We start from the raw sequence: 16,334 nt of genomic DNA, 5'->3' as shown, positions 1-16,334 counted from the left end.
GGAAAAATGCTATTTTTAAGAATTGGTTATATGAGGAAAAGAAAAGTTTGGTGGGCAGAGTAAATACTGTTAGTATCTACCACAGAATTGTAGGGGTTGGAAGGGACCTCCAGAGATCAAGTCCAACCCCCTTGCCAAAGCAGGCTCCCTACACCACGTCACACAGGTAGGCGTCCAGGCAGGTCTTGAATATCGCCCTAGAAGGAGACTCCAACACCTCCCTGGGCAGCCTGTTCCAGTGCTCCGTCACCTTCACCGTAAAGAAGTTCTTGTGCACATTCGTGTGGAACTTCTATGCTCTATGTAGTTAGTATGAAAGAGTAGCTAGTATGAAAGAAAGCTCAAAAAATACAGATGCAGATTTCACTGGTTATGTCAGCTTACGAAACACCTTCTGACATATCCCGATCTTTGCTGTAAAGTTATCTGTTCCTTTTATGCTACAGAATGTTTCTGAAACACCTACATTGTTATTTAAGTATTAGTTTTGCAATGTAGTATACGTAGCACAGCATCTGCTTACCAGTATTTTGAACCCTGTGTCCTTTACCTTTGCTGAGGCCAGTGAACACTGTATCCTGTCTATTTTAGGGTTGTCTCTTCTCAGTTGTTTCAGTAATTTGCTGCATGAAGTTAAACAAGATATCTGTGGCCTTGGCACCAAAGGTGCTGAAAATCTACTGCTTTTAAGATACTTTACTTTGACGTCTTCCCTAATCCATACACACAGCTACCAGTCCACTATTTTCAATATTCAGTGCTGGTTTCACCCTGAGACTTTGTAGCCCAGTAAAACTTATTGCCTATGGAGAGTACTGAATGAAAGGTTATAAACATCAAGTTTTATTACTGGCTGCAAGCAAAGGGGCAACTTCTGTTGAAATGTTGACTTTAATTATTTATCCACAGCAGAGTTCTTCAGAGAGCTGTTGAAATTATGGAGGAAAAGTATTTTCTTTTTCCTGTTATATTTTTTCATTGAAATGTTGAGCAATAATTAAATGTTAAGGAATGTGCATTGGTGTCTTATCCAAGGGCTAATGAAGGTAACTTATTGTTGGTTTGTTTTTGGTCACTGGATCAGACCCTTATAGGAATCATCATCCAAGTCTAAATTACAAGTCAGTACACTTCTGCGTTTCTCTTTAGTCATCTCTTGTCTGCCTAATGTTACCATTTGAAACCAAACAATTGCTATGTGACCTTGAACCATCGCAGTTATAGCGTTTTCTTATCTGCTTTGGTATTTTTTGCTGCAGCAGTTAAGTCAACCATGAGATAAAGTTGCTAAAAGTTTGTTGATTGGTGTGTGCATGTGAAGCGGGTGATTCCAGCCAGGATGTTGCTATAGAACTGTTATGTGTCCTAGTCTGTATGGAATTGGAAATCCTTGCCAGTGAAGTATGGAAAGACTTGGCTGGCGCTGTACACAAGGCTGGAAAAAAATGGGATTTTAAGAATGAGACTTGCCATTTGTGACACTGCAAATATTAAACAGAACTAGAGAGAGTCATAATATGAAATCACATATGGTCTTCTGTGCCCATTTCAATGTTTTCAATAATCAAGATAATTTTTATAATATCCATAACTTCTAGTATAGCAACTTATTTTCAGCCAAGAAGACAACTATCTGTAGTTGTTTTGAAGAGTCCTTTTGCTTCTGGAAACCTGGGCTCAAATTGTGCTTACGCACATATTATAATATGAGCCCGGTTGTGAAGCAGTGCTAAAGCATGGTGCTCAGCAGGTTATTTTTGTGACACTATCATGATTCATAAAGTGAGCTCATACTTAAACGCTTCTCTGGATCCGGACAAAACCTGACTAAATTTTTAATTCTTTAAAAGTAAGACAATTGCAGGTCAGAAAAATCTTAATGCTATTTTTGTTTATAAATTCCAAAGGCTGTAGATTTCAAATGACTAAACAGGCTGTTCTCTTCGATGTTCTGTAACACATGTGCAGGGGTGCTTCATTTATTCTTGATAAGAAAAAAAAAATGGTAAAAAATAAGAAATTCAGTGTCTTCACATCTTCAGTGCACAAATTTCCATGTTCCATCCACTTAGTGAGCTCACAGCTCACACAGGATCATCACCTAATAGCCACAGTGTGCTAAAATGTGAAAAATAACTTCCATCTGAAACATTCCAGAAATGAATTATGTCATAGCCTGTTGTATATAAGCTGCTGCTTTACAGTTTCTTAACAAGTACCTGATTTTTATTACATTCCTGGAAGGTTAACAGAAGGGCTTGCTTCACAGGAGGAAGCAGATTTTTAAGTTAAGATGTCCTTGTGTAGTGTGTGGGCAGCTCTCTCCTTAAACATAATGAGATTTTGTACAATTCTGAGTAGTTTTTTTTAATTGTTGTGGTATTCTGTTTTCACTTGTTTTATCATTTTTTGCTTTTAAAGATCAATTGATTTCAGCACATCTGAAGAAACAGAATGACCCAGATATTTCTTAGCTTTATCCCTAACCATATTGTTCTTACTGAAATTAGAGGAAAAAGTATAAGTGCTGCCCCAGCCTACAGTGTACCTTCACAGAGGAAAACTGTCTTTGCTCCCATTTGGTCCTCTTTGATTCTCTAAGTTACTGGAGAAAGTGATCTGTACATTCCTCATGCCGTTTGCCTAGAGAAGGATGTTGAAAAGGATAGAACAAATTATATCTGCATTTAACATCTTGTTCAAGCCTTAGAGTAAATCTTAGCTTCGTATTGCCATATTGTCACATAATCACAATCTCTGCAATGCTTAGTACTGTGCAAAATGTCCTCAAGGAGCAGCCAAGAGCTAAATTCAGCGGATGATGATACACTGGTAAAAATGAGCTTCTGAAGTGCCTTACACATATTTTACTATAGTCATGATGGCTGCAGCAGAACCATGGGGATTATCTGTCACTGAGATCCAAAATTCAGTCTGAAATTGTGGAATCTCAGGACAGGGCTTAAAAGGTTAGTCCAGGCAGCGTAGTAAGTTGTTTTCTGTCAGGATAATAAAAGCATATTAAGTAGTTGAAAAGGCAGTGCTAACTGCTACATTCCTTTTGGGTGGACTAATTTGTACTGGCAGCAAATCTGATTCTTCAGATTCCTGTACCTAACCAGCTCTAGTGTGTGAGAAGTTCCTGGAGAGAACGATGAAAATTGTTCCCTGTGTCCCAGATCTGGGCAGCCCCTGTTAGAGGTGGATTATGTGTTGAACACAAGCTGAGATCTGTTTCTCAGTTAAATACATAGGCTTTTTTCCACATGGAGGAATTCAGTTCCACACCTGTGCTTAATACCCACTTCCATGTCAGACAGCCCCTCTGCTGAAGGTCAGTGGAATAGCATGCACAATGCAACCATTCCTGCCTCTCAGAAAGCTGCTCAGACTTTTGTCTTCACTTTTTCTAGTGAGCTGGATTATCATGATGCTGCAAGTGTCAATGATCGATGCCAAAAGATATGTGACCAATGGGACAGCTTGGGAACACTTACTCAGAAAAGAAGAGAGGCACTGGAGGTAAACTATATAACAATGATCAGCTCAGTTGAGAGGATGAATTTATACTTGAAAGAAATTACTAAAGCAAGATGAGCAGATTTGAATGGATTTACAGATAGATTACAATCAAAAACAAGTCATTTCATCTGTTACCCTTGAAAGGTGTTACATCCCTTTTAATGCCTGATATGAAAGTATCAGTATGAAACCATGACAGTACTATTGCCATAAAGCGAGTGGTGAAATCACCCAATTATATAATCATTTGCTTTTGAAAAGATGAAGCATTAATTTGTTCATAGGAATGTGTGTAGAATTAGGTCTTAACCCTAATAAAAAGGAATTTACCTTTTCCAAACTATACAGAGGACGGAGAAATTGCTTGAAACGATTGATCAGCTTCACCTGGAGTTTGCCAAAAGAGCTGCTCCTTTCAACAACTGGATGGAAGGTGCTATGGAAGACCTACAGGACATGTTTATTGTTCATAGCATAGAGGAAATTCAGGTAAATAGTTGTCCTTTTTTTTTTTTTTTTTTTTTTTAATGGCTTACAGTCATGAGAAAGACAAGAAAAGAAACCTTTTCTTTCTTGGAGAGTACAACATAGGTAAGATATTCCATCTGGACATTTACATTGTGATTGGTGATGTCTATAATAACGTTATTTTTTGATGGGCATGAAATATTCCACAATCGTAGAAGAACCAATAGTCTTGATAAAACTGATGACAGGTTTTTCGTGAATATATCTACATGTATTAGTTCCTGAGCATGCAGGTACATGTAGACAGGGTATCTGGGAGTCAGAGAGAAGGAACTGTGCTTATTTTTACAGCAGATCCAGATGTTGGAAGGAAAATGGCAGTTTTCATGCTCTCCCTCTCTGTTTCTGATTTTAGAGTTTAATCTCTGCACATGATCAATTTAAAGCTACTTTGCCAGAGGCAGATGGTGAAAGACAGGCCATACTGTCAATCCAGAATGAAGTTGAAAAAGTTATTCAGAGTTACAGCATGAGAATAAGTGCAAGCAATCCTTACAGCACTGTTACTGTGGAAGAGATTCGTTCTAAGTGGGAAAAGGTAATGTATGCTTAATGCATAGAAGAATGTTGTAACTGTTTTTTGGTTTAGGAATACTGAGACTATTCAGAGAACTTAACAATAAACCTATCAATTTTTCTACATCGTTAGAATCCAAAATGAACCAATCTCTTGTTTTAAAACTCATGGAACCAGCACAAGTTAAATATTTCTCCTTAAATACATTTACTAACGTGGACAGCAGAAAGAGGTTGCAGCATAAAATTAAGTTATCACTTATTACACCAGGAGCATATTAAATGCAATTGAACACATTTTACATCCACAAAGTACAGTAAAATGAATAGATTGAATGAGAAGCTGATGTTGAGATGAAAGAAGTAGCAGAAAGAAAGTTAGCTTTCATAATATATTATGAAATATTTCAGAGATTATAACAAAGATTTCTGGTTTTGTAGATTACTGTTTTCTTCAATCATATGTGTAGTTACACTGAGAACAAGAACCCAGTTGGTGCTAGTATAGAGATGGTATCTGGCCAGTGGATAGGCCAGTGGGTGCCTGTCAGAAGAACAGAAAATGGCTGAATTCTTTTTCTCAGTATAAGCAGTAGTTCATGTGTCCTTTCTACTCTGTTTCTGCTTTTCAGAAAAACTGTAAAAAATCTAGGAACTTTGGGACCATTAAGACTGAAATTGGCTATTACCTTAAAAAATTACTGGAGAGGGATTATAAAGTATAAAGAGAAACTATTTCCTTAGGAACTCATTTGTTAGAGGTGAATGATTTTGTAGAATATATGAATTTACCAAATACCTAAACTTATGTGGTCAAAGACATGAACTTTGTGGGTTATAAATACCAAGCAATAAGGACTAAATTCAGTATGTCCCAGGGAAGCCCAGAAGAATAAGCTAAAAAAGCATTTGTAGCATGTGAGATACCTTCAGGTATCCATGAAGGGTACACGGTGTCTCATTATCCTATCTTAATTATTAATCTTCAGGCCAATAAGAAAAATTAATAACTGTAGCCTTATTTGTTCTACTTATTTTAGAAGTATTCAGTCATAAACTCTCACAGTTAATGCTTTCTCATTGTAACAGGTGAAGCAGCTGGTACCTCAGAGGGATCAATCCTTGCAGGAAGAACTAGCCCGCCAGCATGCCAATGAACGCCTGCGTCGCCAGTTTGCTGCTCAGGCCAATGTCATTGGGCCATGGATCCAGACCAAGATGGAAGTGAGTATCAGACACTCATGCAGAAGCTGATGAATAAAGTGTTTTATCATTTGTTATCTCTGTTGTCTGTACAGGACGTCAACGATCTCCATGATAGTTTGCCAGCTGTTTCATCATGAAGAATTTAGTTCCTGTTGATTCTTAGAACTGTAAGATGGTATAAGTGATAGTTGGTAGGACATGTAGCTTTGAAAAAAGTATGACTAAACAGCTATTTTACTTCTGCTCTTTACAGAAAAATATTGGGATCAGCAGCAACTCAATATTGATTCCAGAACTAAATGAGTCACTTTTTTTTTTTTTTAAATGAATTTTTTACAGTAATCATCTCTGTTTGAAGATTTTATTACTTTTGCTTCTTAGTCTGAAAATATTTAATATTTTTGTGAATGCAAGTCAGATTAGAAAATCTGAAGCTTAAATTTTGCATGGTGGTGGGTGTCTTTTTGCAGGAAATTGCCCGCAGCTCTATTGAAATGACAGGGCCTTTGGAGGACCAGATGAATCAGCTGAAGCAGTATGAGCAAAATATCATTAACTATAAACACAACATTGATAAACTGGAAGGAGATCATCAGCTTATACAAGAAGCTTTGGTGTTTGACAACAAACACACCAACTATACTATGGAGGTAAGCATTTACTCCATTTCGTACTGTTAGCTTATTTTGCCATCTTCTTCCCTGTAACTGCCTTCCCTGATCTGAAGACACTACTATAAAGGATGAGATTTGGCAGACTTTCTGATAATATTGTAAAACATTTTTTGTGTCACGTACTGTTTTTTTGTTACACATGCTGATGAGGATGGCCTAGTGCAAGACTGAGACACAAGATATTTTGAAGAGCCCTTCCTGGGTCTGGTAAAGGTAGAACAAAAATTAAGTGCTTGTTAGTGGAATGTAATTGACTCAATTTCTTCTCTGGTTTGCTGCAAAGAAGTCGTTCAAATGAAAATACAGCTCATCATGACTTGACCTGTTTTCCTTCAGATAGACAGTAGTACAGCAGTGGATTTTTTAATTTTTTTTTTTTTGCTTATTTTTTTGAGTGTTTTTTTCTGTGACAGAGCAATGTTTCATCTTTACTAATTTGCTGTGAGAATTTACAGATTACCAGAAGGTCCCAGTGCTGCTGATGTGTAGGAGGACAGTTGTTTTACACACTCATGAGAGACGCCTTCTCAGTTTTAAGGAACATTTTCCGTATTTGTAAAGTGACTTGTGAGATTAATTATTTACAGAATGTTGAAAAATGCCTGAAATTGGTAATGCATAAAACAGTGTTGTTTGAATACAGCCTCTAACCAAACAGAGATGATTGAAAATAACAGTACACGAGTCTGAGTCTTGTCATTCAGAATAAACTCAGGGATCACTTAGGTAAAAAAAAAAAAAAGAAAAAAAAAAAAGTACCATTTAGAAACCAGTTCCATATTTTCCTGAAGACTATTTTTATTTTTAATGACCTCAGTTATAGTGTATAGTTAGTGGTATGGATAAGGCATCACATAAGTATTTAGAGCTGGTTTTTGCTAACTGTGCTTCTCATAGTTTTAAAAAAATATATTTGACTCTTTAATGAATCAGTATTTTCTCTCTCATAGCATATCCGTGTTGGATGGGAGCTCCTACTTACTACCATTGCTCGAACTATCAATGAGGTTGAGACTCAGATCCTCACAAGAGATGCCAAGGGTATCACCCAGGAGCAAATGAATGACTTCAGAGCATCATTCAATCATTTTGACAGGGTACAGTACTCCTGCTTTTTCTCATCTAGCAATATTCATTGTTCCCAAAAGCAAGTTTACCTTCCATTCCATATAGAATCTTAAAAATCTGCTAATGCAGTAACAATAGGCTATTTTGAAAATGGTTATAAAGATCAATTAACAAAGTATTTACAACCTTTTGAAATCTTAGCGTTACATGCATACCTTACTCTCTCTAAATGTAATGCAAATTTCAGTTCTGCTAGTATTGTCAAGTACTTGTTCAAATAACAAACAGGATGGATACTCTGTGTTTTGGAAAATAATGTGTCCCTTTATGTTAAGGCAGTGCAGCATGGCTTCCACTTCATTAAACGTAGCAGTAATCTTGATTACAATATATTTGTTTACTTCTTTGAATCACAAGTTGTTGCTCTAGAAGTAGATTTGTGGTGAATAGAACTAGGGCACTGATAGCTGCCTAGGAAAATCCTTTATTTTCCTGTCAGTGGGAAATAAGAGTCTGTGTGTTTCATTTATTTAATAAGTAATAAGTAAAAAAGTAGGAATCAAAACACTTTTATGAAGAAGCTTAACTCACTCCTTCTGTGATTTGTACAGTACTCATGTATAGAGTGTTAAAAAGAGATTTATGCAATCAGAAGCAAAATAATGGATGTAATATTCCCAGCTGGAGAACCATCTTTACATGAGTTAGATCTACTAGCTCTGCACTCACAGGAACACCACCTTCAAAACTGAGTTCACATTTCAGATACTGAAAAAAAAATTACCATAATCCAGCACTAGGCTGCTCTCTTTATTTCAGTATAGATTTCTGTAGTTATCAGACTCTGCTTAACCACTAACTTGCGTTGTTATCATAAGTCAGTTCCTTCAAATTACTTCAGGGTGTAGAAAATGCCAGTTTCTTTTCACTAATATCTTGTTTATCCAGCTCAATCAAAAATGGTTACGCTTACCTGGACTTGATGTGTGCTGGACACTGACAGTCATCTTTTGCTAAGTATTTTTTAGAATATTCTTAACTGTTTAGGAGGAAAAGCAGAATTCTCGAAACTCTGCTCTTTGATGAAACACACAAGTATAGAAAAGGTAAGCCACATGGGAATCAGGGACAGATTTAATGGAAAACCTTAATGTGATTCTAGTGCAGCATTATTCTTTTTTGTATTAGCTTAGCAAACTGAAGATACCATTACAGAAGCAGAAGTAGCTTTCTTGGGTAGAAAGAAGTAGTATGTTAAATGATTTCCCCAGTGCACTGGAGCAGATGACTGAGAAATTGGAGCTATTAAAAGCAGAGTACCAGGTCTGGGTAAATTACACATTAGTATTTAAGATACTCTATTAAAGGAAACTTTGCATGAAGATTTGACAGCTTCCTAAAGATAAGGAGGCAAGGTGACTAAGCCCTAAAATATGTTTTACTAGATAGCCATTTTTAGCATCCCTTTATCTCTGGAGTTCATAGATACACTCTCTGCCATGCTGGCAGCAAGTTTAGTTCAGTCACCTAGGAGTTACTGTTGGCATCCCTTGGTACCTCAGAAGGTCCTGAAGGAAGATGCTAACTCCCACAGAAACCAGCCCTATTAGGCATCTTAACGCTTTGTAGAAATATAGGAGTGAATTTGAGATACCAAAGTGTTCAATAGAGCAAAGTCTTAGGAAGGGCTGTATTGCCTCAGAGAAGGTGCTTATGTCACATAGTGAGTCAGGCTGGAGATGGACCATGTCAATAATGTACAATGCAGAAGTACTTCTCAGCTCCTAGATTCCTGCCTACCCACGACTGTGTTCTTCTCCTCTTTTAAGCAGAGACATAGCTTCATGCATGTGCCCTCTGCTCTTTCTTCTGTTACAAGAAACTTGAACAGATGAGTCAGAAGTGCAAGGAGACAGATTATCCAGTATATTCTATGACCTAAGCAACCTCAGCCTGAACTGCAAGTTCAGCTGCAAACCTTAACTGCCCTCATGTAAGGCATAATCCAAAGGCCTTAAAAATAGGCCCGGAAGGTTCCCACTGAGAGAAGGATGACTTTGCATATGTTCCCTTTTGTATGCTCCTCCCTACGGTGATTGGAAATTAGTCCAGGAGGGCTTCTGTGCCATCATAGTAAAGCAACTACATTCTTAGAGGCATAATGTAAGCTTAGGAAAGGAGAAAAATAAAACCACTCAGCCTTCAAGCCAGGCTTTCTGTAAAGGAGAAACAACAGAAACACTAAAAAAAGAGCATCTTACACTGATTAAATTGCACTGTAATTTAAAGGGCAGATGTGACATGATCTGCAAAGGCTAAACGGAGACACTGGCACTTAACCTAGAATTTAAAGGGGACTCTTCAAAATCAATTTTCAAAGCAAAACTTTATAGATCATTAATGAACTGAAAATAAGTTGTCAGGCATAAATTTCTTTTGAATCTAGGCAATAACTCAGTTGTTCTTTCATTTGACATATGTATATTGAGTTTCTAAGTAACATCAGATTAAGAGAGAAGTAATGGTGGCTGAGCATGGAAAAAAGTTTTGTGGAGATTCAGTGATCTGTTTACTGCATCTCAGATACACTGTATGGCAGTAGGAATTAGAAGCAGCAAATGGTAGTTCGGCAGAATAAAAACTGCCTTATAAACAAAAATGCTAAGAAAAGTACCTGTAGAGGAAGCGCAAGCTCCTCTTCCACTAAGGAAAAAAGTAAAGCACAAAACTAGAAAAGTTTTACACATTTTAGGAAATTAATTGCAGTAAGTTAACATTACATTTCCATTAAGTTCTATAAGCATATGACTATTAATATAAGTGTAGAATGCTCTTTACTAACCAACTAACCCGGTCTGTGATTTTTTTTTCCCCTTCTTTTCTTTTACCTCCCAAATGCATGACCTGTTATGGGATGCTAGGATGAATCTGACAATCTACATTCTGATGAATTTAAAGCCTGCCTCATCAGTCTAGGACAGGTTGGAAATGACCTGCAGGTAGAAAAAACTGATGTTATTCTGTTTTCAGCTAGAATAATTTTCAATTATGAACTTAAATACCAATGTATACAGTACAATGCTTTGAAAAGATTCCTGCCTGGGAAGGCAACTGAGACGAACCCTTTCTCATTGTACCTTGGAACCACATTTCTCTGATCATGCATTTCAAACATTTTCCAGGCTGCTGCTTTTACTTGAGTCCAGGTCTTGATAGCCTGTAGTCAGAAGAAGGAAAATCTCTGTATTTATTTCTCATAAATCATCAGACAGCTTTTATCATGTACCTTTCCTAGCCTTGGAGTGGAGTGTTTTAGTCAATAATACAGTAATAGACTGTTTTTAACTACACTTCTATTCACTACACTATCCCTTGCAGAACCTTCAAAAGACATTGCATATCAGGGAGGCAGTTGATGTGCATCTCCTGATTTTGACTAGTTTAGTAACAGATTTTTCTCCTTTCCTTTCTCTTTGTCTTCTCTGGTTGTGCTCTGCGTGTTCCTATGTTCTCCCTTATCTCTCCCCTGACTTTTCTTAATGTGACTTCTTGTCTTGAAAATGTCTGTTTCCTGTGTGTGATATGTTAGTTACTTCTTCCTTCCCTAAAACTGATGATAATTCTGGTGACCTGCTTGGCAATGTCAATGAATACTGTTTATACACTGGATCCAATTTCCCAATGGTCTAAACTCATCATCTCTGAAAATGGCCGTGGATGCTTCCAACCTTCCCATCCATATTCCTTATGTTATTTTGGTCAATAGAGGAAGAATGGACTGATGGACCATGATGATTTCAGAGCTTGCTTGATTTCAATGGGTTATGATTTGGTATGAATTTTAAGAAACAATGGCAATTGCTTACAGTTTGTAAAATTAACCACAGCAACACTAAAGCTTATTTAGGTTGATGGAATACTAATAATACAGTTTACACTAGAGATACTAGTGCCTTGTTTGTTTTTCCCTCCACCTTCAAATGATTAAAACAGAAGTTAAATATAATACTAGACAGTACGAAATACTAGACTGCTGCATTGCTCTTTGAAGGAAGCTTTCAAAGTTGAAATTAACAGTTACTAAATGAATATATTTTATTATTCCTTTTCTATAAAATTTAAATTTTTGTCTGCATGAAGAAGGATAAGTTTGATGCTTTCTAATTCTTTTCATTCTCACAAACTACCTTTGGGCATTGCATTTGATTCCTTCATTTATTTATTTCTCTGATTTCCCCCACCCATACCAGTTTGTTCTTTGTAGTGGAGAGATCTGCATAAGTTGAACTGTCTGGTATTTGGCACCAAATTTTCAGAACTGTTTCTTTTAGTTCTCAGTTCTGCATGTGCCTTTCTGGGATATTTTTCCACCTCCCTGCGCAGTACCTTAATTACAATGGGAACATTACTAATTTTGGGGGAGGAAGGGGGGAACTAAAGTGCTAAAACAAGTTTAACAAATATTAGAATGGGAAAGAGGAGAAGTTGAAGAAAGTTAATTGAAGGTAAATGATATGTATTTGGGTTCAAAAGCACCAAAGGCCATTTTACAAGAGGAGTAGTCACTTAAGATCCTAGATTTCACTGACTGACGTTTATTTTCCTAAGTCAGTAAAATGCTTTAGAGACTTTGTAGCCACTGCTCCATATTGGTTCATGAGAGGTATGGGCTGTCAGAGATTGATATTACGGTGACCTTTTTTTTTCTTTTTCTTTTTTTTGCTTGTTTTGGATTTTCTGAAAGGGTGAAGCTGAATTTGCTAGAATCATGTCTCTGGTTGACCCCAATGGACAAGGAACGGTCACTTTCCAGTCCTTCATTGACTTCATGACCAGAGAAACAGCAGATACGGACACAGCTGAGCAAGTGATAGCTTCCTTCAGAATCCTGGCTTCAGATAAGGTCAGTCATTTAGCTACTGGCTGTAAGGACTCAATAGCTCTCCCTTTCAGCCTTTACTTGTGGGAAGTCTTGTACAAGGTACAAGACTAGTAATAGCAGAGCTTTGTTTTCAACTTCCAAGGGTTCAGAGAAAGCACCTACCTTTCTTCTTGTTTGGAACCAACTCTCTTAGATGAAATACGCACAGAATTCAAGGATTGGTCTGTATCCCTTTGTGTCACAAAGAGCTGACAGTCAGATTTCCTAGACAACAGTTTCTGTGTAATTGATATATTGCACAAGTCTATTTTCATACAGCCGCCTTCATTGAAAGGAAACTCATTTTGCATTACATGATGTTGTCTGAATGTTTCAGTGCAAATTTTGGCCCTGGAAGATAGCCTGAGTCAGTTTCACAAGATTTCACATAATTGTGAGCCTGGTTGTTGTGACCTGACAGCTCATTCAGCAGGGTGATGCAATGTGGCACTGTCCCATCCTGGGAGGAGGAGAAGGCTTCCTCTAGTTACAGGGTACATGGAAGAAGATCCTGAATATAGCGTGCCATCCTCAGGACAGCTAGACCTGCTGCTGAGTGGCAAAACAGTAGCCTCTGGAGGAGAGCAGGCTCCTGCTGCCAGAGAACCCATCCTGTGCTATTGAGAAATGAGACATCACAGCAGTACACATCTATCTGCCTGGGCTCGTTCTATTGATTTTCTCATTCTGGCTGTTTCTATTGATTTTGTGATCTCAGTTATTAGGGACCACATTCTAAATTCACAACGTGTTCTCAGCATGGTTACTGTGGAACACATTTTGAATTCCAGATGTGTTCTCAGTAAGAATTCATATGGAAGTTGAATACCAATGTCTCAGGAAAATACAGTTTTCATTATGTTGTTATTTTAAACAATGCTGATTCTGCTAACAGTTGATATGAGCATATCCTTCCTATCATAAATGCAAAGCATTAAGAGTAATAGTGCATCTTTCATAATAAACACATTAGGCTATTGAAACTAACAGTGTCGATCCTATCAACTCAGAAGCACCAGTAAGGCACTCTAGGGCTGAGCTCCTGTATTAGTAGCAGGCTGTCCATGGCTGCATAGTACTCACTGGCTAACACACACAGTTACCTAGCTTGGATTTACCAAGACTAGATTTTGACCTAATCAGTTTGTTGGTAGGATTGTCTCCTTCGATTCATTGTTAATGTTAGAATTGATCAAGGAAAACATTTGGTTTGAGGAAAGCAGGCAGAACATCTGAGCTTATTAGTCACATGATGAATATATTCGATGTCTTTGAAGAATACATACTGAATTTGTCCATCGTTTTCCCCCCTCACAGCCTTATATCCTGGCAGATGAATTACGTCGAGAGCTGCCTCCTGAGCAGGCTCAGTACTGCATCAAGAGAATGCCACAATACACGGGCCCAGGTTCTGTTCCTGGAGCTCTGGATTACACCTCTTTTTCATCAGCACTGTATGGAGAGAGCGATCTCTAATTCTATAATTGGCTGTATTCACAGCAGACACAACAAAATACCACACCTGATCGCCCAGATTGCTTCTCAAAAAGTTTGACAAGCTGATTAAAAAAAGGAGTTTTACAAATGCAGTAGGTAACCTTCATTGTAAAGTTCTATTACTAAAGTAGCTAGTGTATGTTAATGTGTGCAGCACGCTACATTTCTGCATAGTTGTTTATAGGTTGTCTGTCCTATACAATGCCAGAAAGTGTATTTAAAAAAAAAAAGAAAAAGAAAAAAGAAAAAAAAAAAAAGAAAAAAAAGATGCAAGATATTAACTTTGGAAATATCTATTATGAAAATAAAATGCAAGACCTAAGAACATTGAAACTGTTGATTGTTAAGAATCACAAAGTGTCCATTTTTCAGAATTTTTCAATGCCACATATGCTTCTTTCACAACGTTCATAAAACTGTTAAAATCACACATTTTACGTTCATGGAGCAATGTTGTTTTCCTCAAACTTTTTCTGATTTTACATGCTTCTACTGGTGAAATTTAGTATAATGTTAAAATGAAGTTTTTCAAGGAAGAAATACATCAAACAGGTAAACTGCTTAATTACTGAAACAATTAAGAATGCAATACTATGTTTTTGTCTCTTAAAGATGGTTTTATGTTCTCATATGTTCTCACAAAGAATTGTAATATAGGTGAAAAAGGCTGGAAAAGCTGATTAAAATTGCAGGTTTAGAGTTATGTAAGCAGTGCTTTTCTTTAAAGCCTTCAACTTTTACAGCTGAGAGAATACAACTTTTATAATCAGAAATAATAGGGAACCTAATTTTATGTGAGTTGATTTGTTTTGAAACCCTCATTCTTGTCTGTGTCGGGCAGTCTTTGTTTCTTGGTATAAGAAAGCCAGTCCCTTGTTGCATTAGTGGGCAACATTCATCTCCATTCTGCATAATGCAAAATCCCATCTTAGCAACGTACTGTGGTTGTCTTACAGCTTTAACTGTTCAGTGCTCAACTTACAGTTTGTCTCGATTTCTACTGGTTCACAGGCAGTTCAGTCTGTATTATTGTCTTGACTTCTGCTGGTTCGCAGGCAGTTCAGTCTGTATTACGCTCCCGTGCACTAGTAGTTCTACTGTTTTTTTCCATCTCGAGAAATGATTAAAAATAAAAGCAGTAACTTTTTTACTTGAATCCTACTGTCACTGAGGAAATGCAATGTAACCAACAAAACCATTTACAAATGGTGAAATGAGCTGTGCAGCCCAGTGTTATTAAAGCAATGATGTGCCTATTAAATAAAGTCTGCTTTTCAAAACATTATGAGACTTCTGTCATTTGAATCATCCAGTATTTCCCCCTGAGGACTTGATGTTACCTCTGAAAATTATAAGTTTGTGTGTTGAAAGTAAGAGTTCAAAAAAATGTCATGCATTTTTATACACATGTATTTACATGTGCTGGAGATACACTTAAGGTCTCATGAGGTGACATGGATCTAAGAATGAATGGGACAGTGTTACCACTCAAATCACCAGAGCACGCATGTCAATAGCTTATTAGACTCCTAGCTTAGATGGATTCTGTGACACTTAGGCACTAATAATTTTGAAGGTTCTGGCATTAACATTTCTGTATCTCTTTTTCCTCATGCACAAAAAAGCAATGGTAAGTACACAACAATGCTTTCATTGGGCCTTGTTTTGTTATCTTTGAGTGGGAAGCATTAAAAATAATCACTCTGTGTATGATTTCACTCCTAAAATAAGCACCCTGCAGGTAAGGTTCCTGTGGTGTCAGCAATTTCAAACTAATGCCAGAGGAAGACAACAACCAAGTCACTCTTCCTTTACGACCTTGTGTGCAGAGACCAGCAGTGGGCTTCAGAGGGAAAGTCAAGGCTAGAATCGTATCTCCACCAATGCAAGTGCAGCTTTGCATGCTGCCAGAAGCTACTACTGTCACTGCTGCTACTGACATGCTGCAGCATTGTTCTCTTCTTGTGATGGCAGTGCCTGTATAAGAAAAGTTTGGAGAGCTCCATGTTAGGGCAATGACATTTCCAGCCAAATGACTTTTGGGTAGGCCAAGTCCTATTAAGAAATAAATTTATCCCTAATTGTCACAGTTTAACGCAACTAGAAGAATAAAATGTTGAACTTCCAAATGCGGTATAAAAGCAAAATCTCATTTCTACAGGCAAGAAAATGTTAAAAATTGGCACAATAGCTTTTTACATCCGACACTCCCACTGGGAGCCATTTGTGTTCTCTGTCTGCTATTTATTCCTGGCAGTAGTCTAATTGTGATAACCTCCCTAATTTTGACAGTATGAAAGACACTTCCACACTTGTCTTTTAACTAAATATTCTGTTGATCAAAGCAGATGATAAATGTTCTCGGGACCTTGAGAAATAGGCTTCTGTAAAGTACATTTTCC

General features: G+C 37.3%; 1 protein-coding gene across 4 annotated transcripts in view; it reads left to right on the top strand.

Moving 5' to 3' along the window:
* ACTN2 (actinin alpha 2) overlaps positions 1-15,217 on the top strand; it is a 67,363-nt gene extending 52,146 nt beyond the window's left edge. For 3 of the 4 annotated variants that reach the window (XM_085543336.1, XM_085543337.1, XM_015857896.3), the window contains 9 exons: positions 3,414-3,522; positions 3,871-4,011; positions 4,406-4,588; positions 5,656-5,790; positions 6,243-6,422; positions 7,397-7,543; positions 11,281-11,346; positions 12,259-12,417; positions 13,753-15,217. In XM_085543336.1, coding sequence (XP_085399462.1) covers positions 3,414-3,522; positions 3,871-4,011; positions 4,406-4,588; positions 5,656-5,790; positions 6,243-6,422; positions 7,397-7,543; positions 11,281-11,346; positions 12,259-12,417; positions 13,753-13,911 — 1,279 coding nt within the window. In that variant the 3' untranslated portion in view covers positions 13,912-15,217. Of the gene's footprint in view, positions 1-3,413; positions 3,523-3,870; positions 4,012-4,405; positions 4,589-5,655; positions 5,791-6,242; positions 6,423-7,396; positions 7,544-10,435; positions 10,514-11,280; positions 11,347-12,258; positions 12,418-13,752 lie in introns of all 4 variants that reach the window. The other variant, XM_015857897.2, reaches the window with a different exon arrangement.
* The last annotated feature ends 1,117 nt before the right edge of the window (positions 15,218-16,334 follow it).

Source organism: Coturnix japonica, chromosome 3 (assembly GCF_054131305.1).
Source record: "Coturnix japonica strain WE chromosome 3, WE-NBRP24, whole genome shotgun sequence".
Taxonomy (NCBI): Eukaryota; Metazoa; Chordata; class Aves; order Galliformes; family Phasianidae; genus Coturnix; species Coturnix japonica.
Note: the sequence above shows the minus strand (reverse complement) of the source record. Positions and strands in the feature narration are given on the sequence as shown.